The sequence below is a fragment of the Lynx canadensis genome, chromosome C2 (assembly GCF_007474595.2).
Source record: "Lynx canadensis isolate LIC74 chromosome C2, mLynCan4.pri.v2, whole genome shotgun sequence".
Taxonomy (NCBI): domain Eukaryota; kingdom Metazoa; phylum Chordata; class Mammalia; order Carnivora; family Felidae; genus Lynx; species Lynx canadensis.
The window spans coordinates 90,081,201-90,102,295 of NC_044311.2; the positions used below are offsets into that span (position 1 = coordinate 90,081,201).

Consider the following 21,095-nt stretch of genomic DNA (forward strand, 5'->3'; position numbering starts at 1 on the left):
TTCTGTTCATGGATTGGGACAGTCACTATAAAGGATGTCTCCAGGGAAACATGGCACCACATCCCGCATGAGCCCACATGGCCTCCAGGCCTAAGCTGGCTGAGGACCCTGGGTAGAGGTCAGAGTACCTCAGAGCTGGGGTGGGGAAAGCCTTCAGGTGGAATGCAGACCTGAGTCAAGGACAGGAATTCTAGGATCCAGTGGACAAAGAGGACCCTGGAAGAAGAGTGTGGAGGGCTGTCTGCCAGGTCACCGCCAGGCAGCTGAAGTCCCAGAGGGCTTCTGGAACTATAACGGAAGGTTTGAGGGCCAATTAGGGTTACCCCTTCTATAGTTGAGACTAAGAATTAAGTTTTTCAAGGGAGGGATGGAGTCCTAGAAGCCTGAGCATCTCTGCATGGCTTCTGTCCTGTGTGGCCTAAGGCCAGGGCAGGACCAGGATTAGTTTACCTAGATATCCCAGGAGCTGTACCTACCAAGAAAAAATTTGTCTCAGCAGCACCATTGCCAGGATCTGAAATGTGCTGTGAAACTTGCTTTCGTGGGGTGTGTAGTGTTGTGTTTTGCTTTCCCTTCACTTTTCAGTAAATGTTCCTTTCCAAAGAATTCCAACCTTGTCTCTGTAACCTGAGGGGCAGTAGTATTTTTCCACACACATACCTCAGTCAGCACGGAGAAGGGCATTAGTGAGGAGCAGAGGGTGATGGTGGATGCTCTCCAGCTGGTATGGTGGAGTTGTCAGAGGGCTGTGGTGCTGGTGCAGAGAAGGAATGGAAGCCGAGGAAGAGGAGATGAGACCAGCTATTGCCACTGATCCCTACTGGCTGGGGACCTTATCCGTCTCTCATTTCCCAGGGGATTTAGCACAGTGCTGGGTATCTCATGGGTAGCCAGCAAGTGCGTGCTTCATCGCAGTTGATCCCTGGGGAATAATAAGCTAATATAAAAATAATAATAAGCTAAGGATTCTCTGCCAAAGGGTAGCCCTTTGTCCTGCCCTGGACTTTATCGCACTTTCAAAAAAAGAAATCTCACAATGCTTATGGAACCTTCCTTGCAATGCCCCTGCCACCTCCCACAATACACAGCTCCATCACAGCATCACCAGTATCCCCAACCTTTTCAGCTCTGGGGCTATGGACACGTTCAGTATGATTATTCAGAGACTTGGTTCCTTAGGGCCATAACCTGTCACAGGCCAGCCAAGTTTTGGCCTTTGAGGAAGTCAGAGAGCCTGACCTATTATGCTTGGCTACTCCCTGTGGTCAGCCATGGGTGGGTGTCCTTGGCATTGGTTTGCTCACGGCTAGGTGGTTTTTGCTAATGTTGAGGCTGGGGGCCCTATGCTTGGGGGCCGGAGGGTCAGGGTTGGGGCTCCAGTGACTGGTTGGAGCTCCAGGCCTGAGCTCAGTGTCTTCATCTCTCCCTCTGCAGCTTGTCTCCAATGTCCTCATTTTCTCCTGCACCAACATCGTGGGTGTCTGCACCCACTACCCAGCTGAGGTCTCTCAGAGACAGGCCTTCCAGGAAACCCGGGAGTGCATCCAGGCACGGCTCCACTCACAACGGGAGAACCAGCAACAGGTGAGTAGGGCCCTCTTGTCCTTTCGTGGCTACAGGGAGCACAGGCCCAGGACCTGCCTTAGCCCAGCTGCCCGCCACCCCCACCCCCAGCTCAGCTCCTTGTAGCTGCCCTGCCCTGTCTTCTGGGCAGGGACCCAGCCAGAGGGGAATGTTTTCCCTGGAGGGAGCCTAGCATTTCTGGCTCTGTGGGCATGCTCTAGGGAGACTTTGGAGAAAGAACTCTACCCCAGCCCTTGCCCACTGCCTCCTCAGTGTTCCCCTGTGGACTGCAAAGAAGCCAGGCTGCCCAGGCCCTGGGCACAGAAAAGCACCCTCCACCTGTCCCCAGTGCTGATGAGGTGAAGGAGCGTCTGCATCAGCATTCCCACCTGGGATTCAGGTGCTCCCCCATGAGAGAGGAGAGAAGGGAGAGCTGTCAACCCCTGGGACACCCTCGCCAGGCACGTCCTCTGTGCTGAGTTCTGGGGTTTGGTTGGTTCAGAGAAAGGATGATGATTGTCTCACCCTAAACCTCATCCTCAGAGAACTTTTGGGAGGGAAGTAAGCCACTCACGTGGGCCAGAGACTTGCAGGACTTTTCCGAGTGAGCACTGGGGCAGGGTGTCCTGCCCCTGTGTGCTCTCTTGGGTAAGGGCAGGGCAAGGACTGAGGGCTGGTCAGCGTTCCCCTCCTGGCTGCCTGGCATCCTGTTTGGGGTTCAGGACCATCGTGTCGTCTCCTGCGTGTGAACCAGATGAGGTCTGGGGACCCTGGGCCACAATGGAGCTGAATAGCTCTCAGGCAGGAGCTCCGGAGATGGGACCATGTGACCCCAGGGGAGTGTGTGGGCAGGTCAGCAGGGTGACGGGGGCCCCCACTAGACTTGTACCAGTTGTAGTTGTTAGAGATGAGGTTACTCCAAAGCAGGTTCTCCTCTCTTCTTATGTTTGTGCCTACCCAGCAAGCTGAATGGAGTCCTGCTGCCTTCTAGCTTGGGGATAAGGGAGACAAAGGCCTAGACATCGGTAGTCCCCTGCACCCTCCTCGCTGGCACAGAGCGTGTGCTGTGGACGTCCCAAGTGCCCTTTGACCACAGTGTGAGAGGGTCTCTGACTCCATCTGGATGCATCCTGAGGAGTTAATGGCACGGGCTGGCCATATCTGGATGGCTGAGCAAGGGGGTGACGCTCTGGCACCATTCCTCCCCGCCCCCGCGAGTCGCTGCCTATCCCTGCTTCCTGTCCAGCCCTGCCGCTGTGGCTGTTGTGTCCTGCCAGGTCCCCAGCTCATGCTGTCCAGTCGGCGGCCTGGCCTGCCCCAGGCATTCTTTTGGCCCTGTCTGAACTCCTGGTCCAGCTCTTGAATGAGACCCTTGCTCAGCAGTGTCCCTGAGTCCTCCCACTGTCTTTGTCTGACATGCTTGCTGCACTTCTGCAACCTACTGAAGGCCCCTACGCTCCTCAGCGGCCCCCTCTCTCATCCCAGTTCCAGGCTCTGGCATCTCTTGCCAGAGATCCGTCCCTTTTTGTGTTAGGGAGTGTCCCTTCTCACTCCTGGACCTTGTCCCTTCTCCAGTAAAAAGAACATTTTATAGCTCATCACCGTTTACTTCCACTAGCCCTGGACAGGCTGGACATTCCAGCAAATCCACAGGGATTTGGGAGAGAAAATCTATTTGCTTTACCATGTTCTGAGCCAAGATACCAGGGAGGAGAGGCGTACTTACTGGGGGCGGGTACTCCTCACCCAGCCAGAGCCTTGTGGCTCTCGGGCCTTCCCCCACCCTTGGGTCCTTGGGAACACTCCTCGGTGCCACCTGATAATGGGACTCAGAACTGTTCCCCAACGCCCCCCCCACCTTCCTGACCCTCAGCCCAGAAGTGGTTATAGTTGTAGGAAGATCTTTCATGGATATAAACCGTATGTAGCACACTCTCTCCCAGCTGTCTTGGATTTCCACAGAATTGCTCTTTATTTTGTTTTTGTCACCAGTAACCATTTACTGAGAGTTCAGTAAATAGGAGGTGGCCTTCAGTGGCCATGTCCACTGGTGCTCAGGGAGACCAAGCTAACCCACAGAGAGCACCCTCGCTAGATTAACAGTGTTTTCCAGGCCGCACGCAGGCCGTCAGCTGTGGAGCTGAGCACAACACAGCCCCATCCTCGGGGTATCTCATTGCTACAGGGAGACCCTGTTAACAAATTACCAAAACCCCAAGTGATCAGGGATTCTGCAGTAAGGCCCTGGGTGGTGAGGGGGTGCTGCTGCCAGAGCCAGGAAGGGGGGAAGCCTGAAGGAGGGCTACCAGCCATATGTGAGGATGGTGAGTCTAGCTGAGGAGATTGTGTGCAAAGGCAAGAAAACACCACCAGCAGCTTGGGAAGCTTCCCGTGGTTCTCTGTGTTTGGAGCAGAGCACAGATTTCAATGCAGGGCGTGCTGGGAGCATGCAATGAGATACCCCCGAGGATGCTGCTGTGTCGTGCTCAGCTCCACAGCTGAGGGCCTGGGAGGAGGACGCAGAAGGGAGGCCAAGTCCAGACCCTATCGGGGCCCCACATGACCCTCCCCTCCACTGTGTGGCCCTGGCCCCTCTCCCTGCTTCTTTCCCACCTCTTCTCTCAGTTTGTCAGTCAGCGTGATTTCCCCTCTCTTCTGGGTTACTCTCCCCTGTGTAGAAATGGAGCACTTGAACCTTCTCCTTCTGGTCCCTGCGAAGCCTTCTCTGGCCACCCCATTCTCCCCAGCCCGGGTCAGGTACCCCTGCTCAGTGCCGCAGAGTACCCCACACCCCCATGAGACTGGGAGCTTTGTGAAGGAGGAACCTTGCCTGTCTCACTCACAGTTATAACTCCTGGCACCCAGCATGATAGGTGCTCAGTAAATATTTGATGACTAATTGAATGCATCTCATTTAATGCTCTCAACAACCTCATCCCTATTTATAGATGAGGAACCTGAGGCTCAGAGAGGTTCAGTAATTTGCACGAGGTCACATGGAGTCTCAGGTGACATCCAGTATGCCAGGGGGCTCAGTACTACAGGTTCACCAGGAGGGCTCTTCCCCAAGTATGTGCACAGAAAAACCAGGAGGTTGCCCAGGGAGACAGGATTCAAGTAGCCCTGGGGGCATGACTCTAGCCCCACCCCCACACAGGTGTTAGCTCCGTGGATTTCAGGTGACCTGAGAGGTTTTCTAGGATTTTGCAGGTGGGGACCCAGGCAGGTGGAAGGAGCTATGACAAAAGCATGTGCTTCCCTCCCCAGGAGCGGCTCCTGCTGTCTGTCCTGCCCCGTCATGTTGCCATGGAGATGAAAGCAGACATCAATGCCAAGCAGGAGGATATGATGTTCCATAAGATTTACATCCAGAAACATGACAACGTGAGGTAGGAATGAGGCTGGGGGGTGAGGCTGGGGGTGGAAGGACTGATCCCCCAGGGAGACAACATCCCTACCTCCTCCCCTTCAAGGGAGCACAGCCCAACAGGGTGGTCTGTGGCTTTGGGGTGTGTGTTGTCTGGGGCGCCCTGGCCGCACCATACCCCTACAGGTTGGAGGTGAAGTTGCAGGGAGAAGATATAGAAGGAAGGAGGAGAAAGGAGAAAGCAATAACACCAGCTGTTGGGGAAATTCCTAGCCTAACAAGGGAGACAGAAAGCAGACTTAGGACCCACATATCCCCATCATCGTCTCAACCTTCATCACCATCTAGCAGCTTCCATGCCTTCTAAGCCAGTGTATGTCAGGCGCTGAACCAGCCATTACCCATCTATTGCTAATCATCCTGACCATGCAGCAAAGTGGGGACCCTTATCAGCATCCCTCGTTTAGAGACTTAGCTTGCAATGGCTAAGACCCTCACCCAGGGTCACTCAGCGAGGAGTGGCAAAGCTGAGGTACATCTAGGTTGGCCTGCCCCAAAGCCCATGCCCCTTTTACTGCACATTTGCCGCTTCTCTAGACAGAAGCTGCCGGCAGCAGAGACGTGCAAACAGATGTAGACTAATAGAGTGCAAAATCTGCTTATGAGTTCCATGGGGACATGAAGCGATACAGTGGCCTTCATCCAGCATGGCTTCCTGGAGAGCCCAGTAATCCTCCCATATGCCCAGAAAAGGAGCTACTGTGTTTGCCTTTGAGAGAGTTACTTTCTCCCTGGGCAGGTTTTCCTTGGCCCCACAAGTCTTCCAAGGCTGGTGTAGAGGGAACCTTTTGAGGCTTGGGCTGAGTTTTCATAAAGGGATTAAATGGGATAGTATGAATTACTGTGCATGCACACACACACACACACACACACACAAATATACGTCCTTTCAAGGTGAGGTTGATGGCCACGGGGGCGGGGCAGGCACTGTGTTTTCCTGTAGAAATTGTCAGAAGTTCAGGCAGAATTGTCCAGTTCCCAAGTGTGCCCTAGAATCTAAGACCGTTGTTCCTGCCCACGCGTCCTGTATCCATCTTCCAAAACAGACTCAAAACCTTTGGGAGAAAAAGGTACCGGAACAACACTTTTGTCCCCATTTTGGGGGTACCCCAATCCCCCTGAAGCCCACCCATGCTCCGCTGTCAGGCAGGGAGAGCATAGACAGCGGCAGGAAGAAGGCTGCCTATGGCCGAGTCCCCCCCATGTCTGCTCAGGAGGTGTCCCAAAGCTCAGAGAGAGAAGTGGGGCCCAGGACTTGGTAGGTCATGCTGACATACTGTTTTCCCACTTCTTCTCACACCCATCTCTGACCCACAAGGTGGAATAATTGGTAACAACAGTAGTTAAACTTGTATAGTGCCTTCTTTAACTCACACACTGGTCAATGCTTCACTATATTCACGGAGTCCTCACAATATAAGAGGTTGGTGCTATTATTATCTCCATTTTATAGGAAACTGAGGCACAGAGATTAATTTGTCTAAGATCGCAGAGCTGGTTAATTAGGACAACTGTCTCCAGAAACTTTTTGGTATCAGAGTTCTTACCTAGCCTGACTAGGGGTTTTTTATATTGCTTAGGAGAAAGGAGTGTGTATGAGGGTTTGTGGGAAGGAGTCAGGGAGCCCCCAAGCCAAGGGGAGACTCAGAAGAGAGAGAGGAAGGAGGTTTGGCTTCTAGCGTGTGTGTGTGTGTGTGTGTGTGTGTGTGTGTGTGTACCCACCATGGGCCTTTCCTGTGTGATTGAAACCCCTGAGATCTGGGGACTCTATGACATGGAAAGAAAGAGCCTTCCCTATTAGAACAAATCCCAGAAGCCCAAATCAGGTTGGGAAGGAGTAACCTGCCTAGTGGTTCTAGCACATATAAAGCCCTGAGCTCCCTGTTTCTGGGATTTTCTCTCTTGATCCTGTCTTCACCATCTCACTGGCCCTGGCGTCCTTCCAAACACAGCTTGGACAAAAGGTGCTTTCTTTGACTGTTCTCAGTGTGGCAGTGCTTTTGGCAGATTCCACTCAAATATAAGGTAGAACACGAAGGGAATGAGGAAAATTTAGTGCTCAGAAACAGTTTGGCATTGAAGGCATAGATTCTCAGCCTGACTTGGTTAACACATCCGGCCACCTCTGCATCTCTGCCCAGCACCTTGCCCACTCATCTCCTCCTCTCAGTGGCTTTGGGCCCCTATCCCTCCAGCAAGGGGGTTTGGTCAGAGGGGCTGACTCACGCCTCTTCCACCACCACAAAGAGTGGCCCACCCCTGGGGTGACATCGCCCTCACCCTTCCACTCCCACAGAGGCTTGACTTTGGATGGGTAAAAGACTAGTACTCTAGGGACGCCTGTGTGGTTCGGTCGGTTGCGTGTCCAGCTTTGGTTCAGGTCATGATCTCACAGCTTGTGAGCTCAAGCCCCGCATCAGGCTCACTGCTGTCAGTGCAGAGCCCATTTCAGATGCTCTGTCCCCTCTCCCTCTGCCCCTCCCCCACTCTCACATGTGTATACACTGTCTTTCTCTCTCTCAAAAATAAGTAAACATTGAAATAAAAAAAGAATAGTACTCTAATCACAAAGTGGCTGGAGCGTCAGTGTCCATGTGGCAAGAATCAGACCTGCAGCCACAACGAGGGTATTTCTGTTTTAGGACGTGCAGAGGATCAATGACAGCAAGCAGGAAAGAGATAAAAGGAGAGACAAATCAAGATGCTGCCCTTTTTATAGGGACAGACATAATTCTGACTCTGAAATTGCCAGGCTAGTTGTGGCTGGTACACATCCGAGGCCAGCCACAAGCAATCATATGCAAATACCTCGCGGGAGCCCTGTTTCTTGTTCCATTAGCAACCCTGGCTGCAGCTCTTGATGGAAACACATTGCACACTTGGTGTCTCTTTTGGGTTGAACCTTTGACTCAGATTGGGGGTTGAGTAGTAGGTGGAGGGGTGACATCATAGTGTAGAAGGGCACTTTGGGGCTGGGCTCATGGCACAGTGATTAGGCGTGGGGTCAGGCAGCCCTGCGAGTCACCCGAGCTCTGCTGTTCGTGGCCATGTGACCAGGGCAAGTTATAGGTACTGATGCTGTGAACGTCAGTCTCCTCATCTACATGATAGGGCAGGAAGAATACTTACCTCGTAGGGTTGTGAAAAGCAAATGAAATCGTGTGAGGAAAGCACTTAGTGCAGCGTCTGGCACAGGACATGTGTTCAGTAATTGGGAACATTTATTATTGTTGGTACTGCTATTATGATTATTATCGTGCTCCTATCAACAAAGAAAGGCCTGGGGATTCTCTAGCTGGAGAGTGGAGGGGTGAGGAGTCACGCTTGTCAATTCTCTGCGGAGTGGTAATATTTAAAAGGGTGACGACGTGCTGCCCTCTAGCCCCTCCGAGAGCAAGGCCACAAGAAAAATAAATCAACCCTGCGGTGTGACAGGCTGGGCCTGGATCTACGGAAGGGGAAGAGACTAATGGGTGGGGAGAGTTTAGCCTGGGCAGGAAGGGGTGACAACAGGCCCCCAACGCGCTCTGTGGCCTCACCCTTTCCTGGCCCCCAACACAAAAGTCGCTCCTGGGATTGCCAGGAGGCTGTCAGGTGCTTTGGTGCTGGCTATGCATTGAGGTGGACCAGAGGCCAAGGACCCTTGGAGACCCCTTCCCTGGAGCCCCCAGCCTCTCCCGTCTTTCATGTGGTGACGGATGGAGATGTGTTAACCCCTCTAGCTGGACTGGTCGGTGGGGCTGGGGCCCTTGCTGGGTGTCAGACCTGTGGCTTGAGAGCCCTCCTCACTGTCCTCTCCCCAGATGCCTGCCTCTCCTGCAGCCAGCAGAGGGGGGCTGTGCCATCCTGGGCCTCCAGCACATGCCAGCAGAGACAGCCCTGGGCTGGGGGGTCCCAGTGCTCTGCCTTGGAGGAGAGACAGTGAGGGTGGAGGAAGGGGCCAGCCCTAGAAGCTCACGGCAGGGGAAGGCACATCCCCGTGGGTCACAGTAAGTGTACAGATGTTGTCAGAGCTCATGTGCCACCAGGTTGCCCTCGCCAAGAGGTCACCGTTGTGAAGCAAGATGAGTGTCTGTGTTGAACAGCCTGGGTCACACCCTGCTCTGCCACTTAATAGCTGCGGGAACTTGGATGAGTCACCTAACCTGAGCCTCAGTTTCCGCATCTGTAAAGGGGAATAGTGGTGTCCCCTTACTCATTCATTCAGTGGATGTTTTCCTCTGCTTCCATGGGTGGAGACCACCAACTGCACTCACAGACCCTTAGCTATGAGGCAGGGATTGCAGTGGGAACTGAGAGGGACCCCCTCTCTGATATTGGCAGGCTCACTTTCCTTTCAGGAAGACATGCACTACACAATGGATTAATTAGTAATGTGGGAACGTATCACATGAGGAATGGGGGTAGGGCTTTGCATTCTTGAAGGCTATCGATGTTACAAAACTTACTGCTCAATTATTCTGTCATGATAGAAGCCACAAAGGAACAGAGCCTGTAAGACGGGGCCCTAAGACTCACTCCTTATGGGGGTGTCCCTGGCCAGGCCCCCCACCCAGGCAGTAGCTATAGACTGTTCCTCCTATGGAGGTGAAGCAGGCTACCAGGCAAGAGTCAAGGTCAGGTGACCAATACCCCAAATGTTTCAGGAGCCAGGGAGCACCTGAAGGATTCTGAAGAGCACTGAAGGATTCCCCACTTCCATTAAGGGTCGCTATTGAATGAAGACAGCTCCACGCCTGAATGACCTGTCCTTATGTTGGAGCCCTTAGGTTTTAAAGGTTGTAGATGGTGGGAGGAACACAGAGCATTCCAGACTGCCGTCTGTGCCAACTCCTCCCTGGGGCACTGGTCCTCAGCTGAGGTAACACACTCCTCACCTGGCCCCGTCTGTTTGGACCTTGGGAGGGGTCCTGGATGAAGTATGGGGGTCTTGGCTCATTGGCTCGAATCACAGCCTCATTCTCACGGGCCTGGCCGGAAGAGCTGCTAACCCAGGGGTGAAATTGAGGTAATGCCCATCCCTGCACAGCAGGGTTGTGTGTGTTGGGGGGGTGGTGTGGGGAAGGCTGCCCTCTTCTCACTCACTTCCCCTCCTTTCCCTTCTCCCCTCAGGCTCTCCTGAACCTCCCCCTTTTAAGGTTATCATCTCCTCTCCTGTCTCCTTCAAGGACTTGGCTGCATTCCCCAGGTCTTTCTGGTGTCTGGCTCAGCTGCAGCATGGCTGTGAATTGTAATGGCCTCACGACAACGTCCGTGATGCTCAGATACCTGTGGGTGGATTGTGCACCCTGTGGGCAGAGAGGGAAAATGTTTACCTCCAGTCATATTCCCGGCATCCGACCACATGAGGGATGGTTCTGTAAACACCTAGCGTTCCTGTCTCCAACCTGATATTAAGAAAAGTATTCTGAGCTCTACGTTATACCAGTTATAGACAGAGGTGGCCTTTATATTATTATCTCATTCATTCCACATTTATTGTGCTGCCACTCTTTGCCAGGAGTGACTAAGAGTAGACAGAAAAGATACCACGCTTGCCCCTCAGGGAGTATCTGGGCCTCACCAGTGAGGCCGGGCCGAGCCCAGTGCCATGAGGACAGCAGCCTCAGAACGCAGCTGGCCCCATGGGGGAAGCCACTGGGGCTGGGTCTTATCTCTTTAATTAACTAACTAAATAATTAATTATTTTACTTGTGGTAAAATATACATAGTATAAAACTGACCATTTTAACCATTCACGTTGTGGTGCAAACCACCACCACTGTCCATCTCCAGAACTTTTTTTCATCTTGCAAAACTGAAACTCTGTACCTGTTAACAGCTCCCCATACCTCCCTCACCTGGCCCCTGACAAACACCATTCTACTTTCTGCCTATGAATTTGGCTTCTGTGGGTACCTTATTTAAGTGGGATCATAGAGTATCTGTTCTTCTGTGACAGGCTTATGTCACTCAGCATAGCGTATTCAAGGTTCATGCATGTTGTAGCATGTGTCAGACTTTCCATTCTTTTTTGTTTTAATTTTTTAATGTTTATTTTATTTTTGAGAGAAAGAGTGCAAGCAAGGGAGGGGCAGAGAGAGAGGGAAGCACACAATCTGAAGCAGGCTCCAGGCTCTGAGCTGTCAGCACAGAGCCTGACACGGTGCTTGAACCCACAGAACATGAGATCATGACCCGAGCCCAAGTCGGACACTTAACTGACTGAGCCACCAGGCACCCCAGATTCTCCATCCTTTTTAAGGCTAAATGATATTCCATTGCATGTAGGTGCCACATTTAGTTTATCCATTCATTTGTTGATGGACACTTGGGTTGCTTCAACCTTTTGGCTGTTGTGAATGATGGTGCTATGGGTGTGCAAATACCTTCTTGAGTCCCTGCTTTCAGTTCTTTTGGGTGTATATCTAGAAGTGAAATTGCTATATCATATGGCATGTAATCCCATTTTTAATTTTTTTTTGAGAGAGAGAGCGAGCACAAGTTGGGGAGGGCCAGAGGGAAAGGGGTAAGGAGAGGGGGGGAGAGAGAGAGAATGAGAGAATATGAGAATATGAATCTTAAGCAGGCTCCATGCCCAGCTTGGAGCCTGACAAGGGGCTCGATCTCACAACTGTGAGATCATGACCTGAGCCCAAATGAAGAGCCGGACCCTTAACTCACAGAGCCACCCAGGTGTCCCCTATTTTTAATTTTTTAAATAAGTCCATACTGTTTTCCATAGTGGTTCACCCTCTGACCTTTCCACCAGCAGTGTATAAGGGCTCTAGTCTCTTCACTTCCTCGCATGGAATTGGGCCTCACAAGAGACCTAAGTTTGTCCTTGGACACAGAATGGGGATCAGTGGGCAAAGGAGCCAGTGGCCAGCAAGGACTTATTATTTTAGCTCTTTGGACTCAAAATTGGGGGCCCTGGGGTGGGTAGGTAGGAAGGGAGATAAGTTAGGCTGAAGAAGCACTAACCTGTTGAATGTGTCAGGCTATGTCTGTGAAATTCTGATTCTTGTAAGAAATCAGAGCAAGAAAGATATCAGAGAAGATATCATGAAGATGGAAGGGTTAGAATGAGATCCTAGAAAAATATGATTTGTTTTCAACCTCTTTTATTATATGAGGATGTATGTTCTTTGTAGACAAATTAGGAATCAACAATATAAGAAGACAATAGAAAGCACCACATTCTCATCACTGAGAGGTCACTGACTACTGCTCGGTCTTGGTGCAGTCCCCTCCCCCTCATGGGCTTCTCTTTTGAGATACATTTCCCCAGCTCTTGCAAGGCTTTGTGAACACAAAGTCCATTGTCTGGGTGGTGGCTGTAGGATTTGGTGGGCAGAAACAAGATCAAGGGCTCAGGGGATGGAATGGGGTCTGCAGGGGATCCTGAGGCTGGCAACACGGATTCCAGGGCATAGATCGACCCCAGACCCTCTGGAACCAATCCTGATAGTCAGGCCAGTCTTGGGTCCCTTCCAGGTTCTGAAGGAAGGGGTCCATTTCCGTGAGAGTGGAGAAGGCATGGCTGTCCCCGGGTGGATTGCCCTGCTGGTGGAGTCTGTGCAGATATCCGTTGTGTTCAGCATTCTCTCATTGGCCTTCCCCCTCTGCCTCTCCCAGCCTGTCCCTCAGATAGGGCATGGTCCACATACCCCGCTCTAATTGTTTTTGCACCACCCCTTGGAAAATGCCCAGTCACCTGGTGTCCATTCTCAGCCAGATATTGATATGACCACACAACACTGACCGTGCTGCTCACCTAATGCTTGCGAGTGACCCATCACTCCTCTTCTATCTTACAAGGGGTGTGGACCTGAGAGGCTCCCCAGGTTGTATGGCTTGAAGCAAGTGGGAGGCATGCCGCAGCAAGTGGGACCCCTGGCCTGTGGCTGGGACTTCTCAGGCTACGCTGCTGGGGCCCATACAGCACTTCTTGCCCTGCTTCCCTAAGACCTTTAGCCCCGCTGGGCCCAACATCCTGGGATTTGGGCTGAGACCTGGCCATACCCCCTTCCTGCCCCTACCCGATGACCTTTCCTGGGCCCAATTCAACAGACGGTTTGCCTCTAGCATCTCTTGAGCCCCCTCTGCACGCAGGGCTGAGGACTGCAGATCAGAGCAGCAGGTCCTGGGCATGGCCTCCCGCCCAGACCACCACGAGAACTCAGCATCTAGGCGTCCCACGCGCTCCCTGGAGTGGCTTCTGTTTGGGAGCGGGGTCAGACTCCAACATCTTCATCAGGCCACAGCACCTGTTGGTGCAAGAGGGAGCAACGGTGAGGAAATGTGCTTACCCACAAATACGTGTGGAAAAGCTGAGCCGAGCTGCGACGGAACACTGAAGGACCTATTGTGGTAATTGGGCTGAAGTGCCTGCCTGCTCTTGCCTCTGGAGTAGGAGGCAGGCAACCACGAGTGATGGATGGCAGGCAATTAGGGAGGAGTGCATTGCCAGGGCCGGCCGACCCTGCTTCCACGTGCCCACCGCCAGGGCCTGATCGCGTTGCCGAGATGAGCTCTCAAGTGGGAGCTGATCAATGAACGAACACCGGACTGCAGGTCTGGGCCTGGCATGGCTGTACAGTGGCCCTGAGGATTACCAAGGAGCACATCAGGAAACCTCGGCCAGGAGAAGTCTGCAGTTGGGTCAACCTCAGAAACAGAGGAGCTTCCAGAGTGACAGCCGCTGAGTAGAAGCCTCCCCCAAGGCAGCAGAGGAGGGTGACTTTGCCTTTGACAGGAGGTGGGGGGAACGTGGAGGTGGCAGAATTTCCATAAATGTTCAGAGCTGGGACCTCAGAGACCCTGTCCAAACCTCTGCACAAGTGAGGAGCCTGCTCTGAGCCTCTCCTCTCCAGCAGGCTGGCTCACCACCCACTCGTCAGCCAGCCAGCAGCCTACCTTCTCTGACTCCTCAGTGTCTGTTGAAAGCCCCAGGCGGCGGCGGCAGTGGGGGTGGGGGGGGGGCACAAAGAGTAGATCCCAGCAGTCTGGAGGGAGGCTCTGGCTTTCTCAGCCACCTGCAGGCCCCTCACACACTGGCGTGGTCGATGTTGTTTCCGACACCTCCTGGCATTAACCAGGAAGCTGCTCATGGCCTCTGCAACCATTCTACCATTTATCCCGTGGATGTCGTTGTGGTGTCTGCTGATGCCAGGCCCTGGGCTCCACAGGCTCCTGTCTCAGGCAACCTGCTTGGGATCCCAAGAGGCCCCATGGGGTCGAAGGAAGAACTGTTGGAATTGCTGGCCTTGCCTCTTGCTTGCTTTCAAACTGTGCATATCCTCTTCCATTCAACAAACCTATATTAGGCACTGTTATGGGTTGAACTGTGTCTCCCTACAAAATATGTTGGAGTCCTAACCCCTGGTCCCTGTGAATATGGCCTTATTTGGATATAGGGTCCTTGCAGATGAAATCAGATTAGGATGCTAGTGTAGGGTGAGCCCCTAATCCAATATAAGTGGTGTCCTTAAAAGAAGACGAAGACACAGATACACAGGGACAGCGCTGTGTGAGGACAGAGGCAGAGACTGGAGTGACAGAGCTCCTGAGTCCCAGAATACCGAGGGTGGGCAGCCACCACCAGCAAGTAGGAAGAGGCGAGGAAGGGTCCTACCCAGAGTCTCAGAGGGAGGACTGCCCAGGTGACAGCTGGATTTCCGACCTCTAGCCTCCAGAACTGTGAGAGAACACATTTCTGTTGTTTCAAGCCACGCAGCTTGTAGTACTTTGCTATGGCAGGAGACTAATAGAGGCAGCTGCTGCGGGCTGGGCATTGTGCAGGGTGGGGCGAGAGCGGGGGAGGGTGGGGAATAAGGCAGAGGGTGAGGGGGATGTGACCCGTCTCAGTCAGACGGTTATCCGGTTGTGAATTTTACTGAACATTTATTCCATGTGCCAGACGTTGTGCTGGTAGCTGAGATGTGGCAGTGAATGGACGAGGCCAAAATCCCTCCCTCAAGGACTTTGCATTCTAGCGAGGACAGAGAGAGACAGGAGCATAATAATAACAAAAACACCCGCAATAATATATTAAATAGTGAAATGTACAGTGGAGAAAAATACAGCAGGGAAGGGAGACAGACATGGGAGGGGTTATAGATTCACATAGGGTGATGAAGGTCTCCTTGAAGTGACATTTAAACTAGTGCAGTGGCTCTCAACCGTGGCTGTATGTTAGAATCACCGGGGAAGCTTAAAATAAAACAAAACGGAACAGAATCCATCAAGAGCAGAGCCCCACCTCAGGCTAATTAAGCCAGAATCTCTGGGGGTGGGGCTTAGGGACCACTCCTGTGAAAGTGCCTGGTGTTTCTAACAGACACCAAGTCTGAGGCCCACTGGTCTAGCAGGATGTGAGCAGCTGTGGAGGACAGTGCTCTAAGGCCCAGCAAGGTCCCCTATGGAGAAGGAGAACGATGGCAGGCCTGCCCATGGCCAGCCCTGCCGGAGTGTCCCTCCTGAGTAGGTAGGTAAGCTCCGCAGGTGTGGGGGTCACATCTACAGAGTGTGACCCCTCTTGATGGATCCTGTACTTGCCCTCTGAACCCCTGGTCCACACTCCTGATTCTAGGGGCAGCCCATTCTCTCTCTCTCCACTCCTCTTTTTGGCCCGGTGCTGTGGGTTACCTGACCCTAGTAGTAGTCATCCTGCCTTGCTGGGTTCGGTTCGGGTTCAGGACGTTTTTCTCTTCCTGCTGTGGGGGTCTCATCAGCCCCCCGAGGCCAGGCGTCTGCTCTGTAGCTTTACTCTGCATGGAGCTGCTGCTGGGCCTGGTATCTCCTGGCTTTGCATTTGAAAAACTGACTTGAACTGAATGCATATGTTTCTTAACTCTGGAGCAACAGGTCTTGATCCCAATCTCAATTGGCTTTGGTGTCTTGAGAGTTAAAGAATTTCCAGAGCAACTATGTGATGGTGCTTTCACATAGACTGAGAGCCGGTTCCCTTGTTCTTGAATGGAGTGGGGCAGTTGCCTAAGAGACTGAGAGCTGGAGAAGCAGCAGGTGGGTGGGGAGGGGGCTGCACCTAGTTAGGGCCTGAGATCAGCATCTGGAGCATAGCGGCCTCCCCTCACCTGCTCCTCTTACCCCGCATGCAGACACCATGCACTCCCTCTGGGCAGGGTGCTGAGCCCATCTGCCCCGTCAGACCCCAGGCATCAAAGCCTGATGGAGACCCCAAATCCTTTGCATCTCTTGAGCCCCTGCCTGCATAGCTGTCCACTCAGAAGCAGCCTGTCTGCTGTCCTTAGTCCTGTGGCCTGATGGAGCAGTGTATCTCCTCTCCGTTCCTCTTCTTTCTCCTCAGCTTTTCTTCTTTCCCCCCATTTGGCTCGTCTCTGCTTCCACCTTACCTCGTGTGAGCTGGCAAGCAGCTGCTAACTGTGCCCCCTCTTGATGGAGTCCTGGACTTGCCTACCCGCAGTGCCCATCTGCCCCTCTCTGCCCCATATACAATGCCAGACCACTGAATTATGCTTTTATTGGTTTAAGTTGGCTGTGGGGCCAACAGCCTGGCCAGGTTGCCATGGGCAAGTGACTCAATCTCTCTGTGTCTGTTTTCTCACTTGTAAAAGGAGGATACTAACCTCATAGGATGGTCATGATGTTTAAGTGAGTTGATGCACACAAAGTGCTCAGAACAGTGTCCAGCTGTTTTAAAAGGTAGGTTTTATTATTATCCAGGTGTACAAAGGCAAATAGATCAGGAGGCAGCTGCCATTGAAAAGATCGTTTGTTATTCATCCCAAGAGAAGGGAGCATAGCACACACCATGGGGGCCATGTGCAGAAGCGCTGTGGAGGATCGGGAGGCAGGGTGAGAGGGCACTGTGGACGAGAGCGTTTATTGGGGTTTCTGCGGAAAGGAATGGGTGAGGCAGGATAAGCAGGTTTGGGATGGGCTAGTTTGAATAGTTTCATCAGGCTCTGGAGTAGAGGGACTATCTCGGGTCCCGTACTTGTCCCTGGGGTGATTAGGGCAGGGGAGTAGTGGCCCCGGGTGTGAGAGCCGGTTGGGGTGCCGGGCTCTGACCCCAGCGTGAGTTTTGACTTATCTCCAAGAAAGGCTAGCCTGGGAGAGACAGGCTCCCCAGGGTCAGTAAGGCCCCAGAGATCAAGCATCAGGATAGAAAGACAAGCTTAATTTACCAACACACATTTTCCAAATAAAATGACAAAATCTGTTTAGTTCTACGCTCTTCATTTGAAAAAGGAAGAGTCAGGTGCCTCAGAGCCTCGCGGTGCAGTGGGGAGAACGCAGGCCTGGGCAAAGGAGCCCACCGCACTGCTGTCTGCAGCTTCTTCCCGGAGGCGCAGCCTCCTCATTTGTGAGAAGACACCAAGCCTTGGCTTTGGGGCTGCCTGGAGGACTTGGTGAGAAGACAGTTTGGAAACTCCCAGCCGTGAGCCGGGCCACCGGGAGCATCTCAGTACCTGAGAGTGATTACATTTTTGTGTCCATCCGGGGGGAAAGAAAAGAACTCTCGGGGCTCTTACACATTCCAGCCCTGAGGACTCACCTCTGGCAGTGTGCTGTGGGAGAAAAGGAAGACGTTTTCAGTCTCCTGAACAAAAGCCAGAGAAACGGATAGAAGATCCACAATGCACACTGCGGGGAACGGCTGGTACATTTGACTACGTGCCTGGGGATGAGGCTGAAGTTGCTGGCAGGGATGAGTTGGAGGCTTCCAGAGAAGCTTGCTGGCTGTGTCTTCCTCTCTGTCTCTCTCCCCTAGGCCGCTTTAGTCTGTCCCTTCTAGAGGACTCCCTTGGGATGGAGGGCTTGGGGTCTAAAACCCTATCTGGAGGGTGGAGAGGTGAGACCTTAATATGGCTGCCCTTTAGGCCTGAAACACTTTCCAAGCAGATGAATCAAAGGCCCCAGTTACCTTGAGGGGTTTGCTCAGGAGTTAAACAGGGCAGGCCCAAAAGGTGACAGAACTGGGGGAGGGGGGCAGGCCCCTGACTTTGGTAACTCAGGCAGATGCATACTCCCAGACTTCATATGCCTCTGTCCCATCTTTCCTCCTGAGTGGGAGTGAGGACACAATTAGAGCACAGGAAGCAGGACTCTAGCATATCTCCCGGCCAGCATGGAGAGGCCAGCATCCTCAACTCTCTGGTGCCAGGGCTCTTGATCTGTTCCCCAGCAGCCATTTGGAGCCCCCCGCCTGCCCCCGCCTGGGCCTGGACTCTTTCTGGCCAACAGCTCTCCTAAGGCAGAGGGTGGCCCTGGCTGTGTCCCCCTGAACTCCCTCTCTCATGGGGGTCTTCCTCCACCTGTCTCCCCAGCATCCTGTTTGCTGACATCGAGGGCTTCACCAGCCTGGCGTCCCAGTGCACTGCCCAGGAGCTAGTCATGACCCTCAATGAGCTCTTCGCCCGCTTCGACAAGCTGGCTGCGGTGAGTCTCCTGCCTGCTGTCCTCAGCACCCAAGGGCCTGTGCTGGAGCCAGAGGGTGGCTCCATCTGGGCTGCCTGAGGGAGAGTGCTGTGGCCAAGGACTCGCTGAACCCCAGGGACAGGCACTGTGCCAGCGTGTGCCCTGCTGGGCAGAGTCCACTGTTGAGAACTGGGGAGGGGCAGAGGGGTTGCACGGGCTGTGGCTGCGTATCCTCACACCTTACTTTTACACTGTCACTGGTCACGGGTGGGGGCAAGTGGGCGAGCCCTCCATCTGAGGAGGGGGGTGTGGCAAGGCCTGCAGGTAACACTGCCCAGGCCCCTGAGGAATTTCTGTTTGGTCGGCAAATTAGGTGCCATAGAGCCATTTTCTTGATGAGGTTGGCCAGTGATAAGAGAATGAGTCTGAGTCGCAACTGGCCTGCAGACAGCTACGTGCCACCCCCTAGAGGCTTCCGGAAAGAGGATGCTGCACTGTTTGGCAAATTGGAAGTAGCACCCGGGGCCTGGAGTGGTAAACTGTGCGTTCGTTCGTTAGGCCCTTGCTGACACTGTCATCCTTTCCCAGCTTTCGTGTCTTTGAGTGATGCTCTGGCCCTTGTAGAGTCCTTGCTCGTCAGGGGCTGCTTGCTGCGGTATCACCGACATGTGGACACGTTCCCTTTTGCCCTCTCAGGACACCAGACCAGATCATTGATGAGAGGCCAGTGCTGGTCAGAGGCGGCAGCAGGGCCGCCAAGGGCATTAGATGGCGGGTCTCACACCTCACTGGTTGTTTCTATCACTGAACGTGGGTGGGGCGAGTGGGTGTATGCTGGGCCCTTGGGTTTTGGGGGGGCCTTAAATGAGAGTCCAGGCCACACGGACTGGTGTGTCCTAGCATCCCACTTCATGGAGTAACTCCTAGGGGCCAGATTTGGAGAATTGGTGACTAACGACATCCCATCCCAACCCTAGTCATGGGTCACCCTGACTGTCGGGTGACCCTGCCAGTTCCTCTGTTCAGGAGCAGCAGTGGGCGGGTGCTTCAGCTCTGTGGGTATCTTAGCGCTCATGTGCTTGCTGGTTTAGCAGCATTCTTTTTGGTATAAGTCTCAGGCTGAGGGTCAGATGAGCTTTGGTTAGGTCTCATTTCTGCTTCAGTCTTTTTATAAAAGAAGGAGAATCAGCAAACTGTTCGTAGAACCTTAGGCCAAGAGTCAGAGCATTCTCTGGGGCCTGGCAGTAGAACCAGGGGCTGGCTCTCAACTTGGGACCTTCCTCACTCTGATGAGTCTCTGCCCTATTTGCTCCCTCATCAGACCAACTGCATTCTTCTTGGGTCTCAGCAGTGACCATAAAAGTGAGTTCCTGAGCCTGGGGAGGCTGGAATGCCTCTGTGAGGGCTGCTCAGCCTGTCCTCCACCGCCCCCCCCCCCCCCCCCCGCCAGTCCCGATAAGCCTGTCCTGGGGCCGGGGCCATGCATCTGCCGGCACTGGGTCTGTGCTCACTGCCCTAAAAGGCAAGTTATTCCAGGCATGGGGTGAATCTGTTTGCTTCCCGTTTCTTTCCCTCCCACTTCTCTTTCCTACTATTTTTAATTTTTAAAATTAATTTGCTTTCCAGGAGAATCACTGTTTACGTATTAAGATCCTGGGGGATTGTTATTACTGTGTCTCTGGGCTGCCTGAAGCGAGGGCTGACCACGCTCACTGCTGCGTGGAGATGGGCATGGACATGATTGAGGCCATCTCGTAAGTGCCAGTCTGCGGGGGGACTGTCCATCTGTGGGGGTGCTGTCCCACAGCCTGAGTAACTGACCAGCTAGCCTCCAGGTGGAACTAATAGAGGCAGGGAAACTGGGGCAAAGCTGTCTCCCAAGACCCCGTGGCCATGCTGGAGGGCTGATTTGCACCTCTAGACTTTGAGCCTTCTCCTGGGCAACTTCTATCCACAGCAGCCTAGGAAGCTTTTCCCAGGGGAACATGTCCTCTAGGAGGGGAGGGGTTTGCAGACTCCAGGGTAGCGGGAGATGTGGCCTCACCTCTGCAAGAGAGGAGGACCAGGTGGCCGTCGTGCTGGTCCTATGCATTGCACCCTAGTCTCTTAGGTCCCACGACTACCCAGCCAGGGGCAGAGCCCATTGGTCCCATTTCTTTCCAGATGAGTAAGGTTGGACTCAGAGGGATTAAACAGGTCCCCAGGGTAACACAACAGGGCAAGTGGATGCAAACAGGTGTCCCGTCCTTCCTGGGAGCAATAGCAAAAAACATCTTTGGCCAATTCTTGGTCACTGCTGGCCAGAGAAGGGGGTCCAGTCATGAAAAGGTATGGGTAATCCAAGCTTAGGCTCAGGAATTTCGAGGTTCAGAAGTAGCCAGGGAGGGGCAAAGGAAAAGCCACAGTGGACAAGGTCAGAAGTCAGAGTAGCTGTCCAGGAAGGTGGCAGGGTCCATTCGGTTTGGTGGAGTTCCTTTCTGCAGTGTTTACTGACTGCCCCTGCATGCTTGGGCTAGCCAGTGCTTCCCTCCCTTGCCTGGAAGCACGGAGTCTGTTGAGGGAGAGGCTGGGACTCCCGCTGCTGTGATACCAGGCATGCCGAGCAGACGCCACCAGGTGGGAGAGGCAAATCGAGATGGGAGGGTCCAGGAAGGGTCAGTTGTTTCCATTGGGAAGACCAAGAGAGGCTTCATGTAGGAAGTGGCCCCAGAGTTAAGAC

General features: G+C 53.3%; 1 protein-coding gene across 1 annotated transcript in view; it reads left to right on the forward strand.

The window, feature by feature from the left end:
- Window positions 1-21,095, forward strand: part of ADCY5 (adenylate cyclase 5) — a 105,847-nt gene that overhangs the window by 45,818 nt on the left and 38,934 nt on the right. Inside the window, exons 2-5 of the mRNA XM_030328747.1 lie at window positions 1,435-1,584; window positions 4,831-4,952; window positions 18,286-18,397; window positions 20,003-20,130. Coding sequence (XP_030184607.1) covers window positions 1,435-1,584; window positions 4,831-4,952; window positions 18,286-18,397; window positions 20,003-20,130 — 512 coding nt within the window. The remainder of the gene's footprint in view (window positions 1-1,434; window positions 1,585-4,830; window positions 4,953-18,285; window positions 18,398-20,002; window positions 20,131-21,095) is intronic.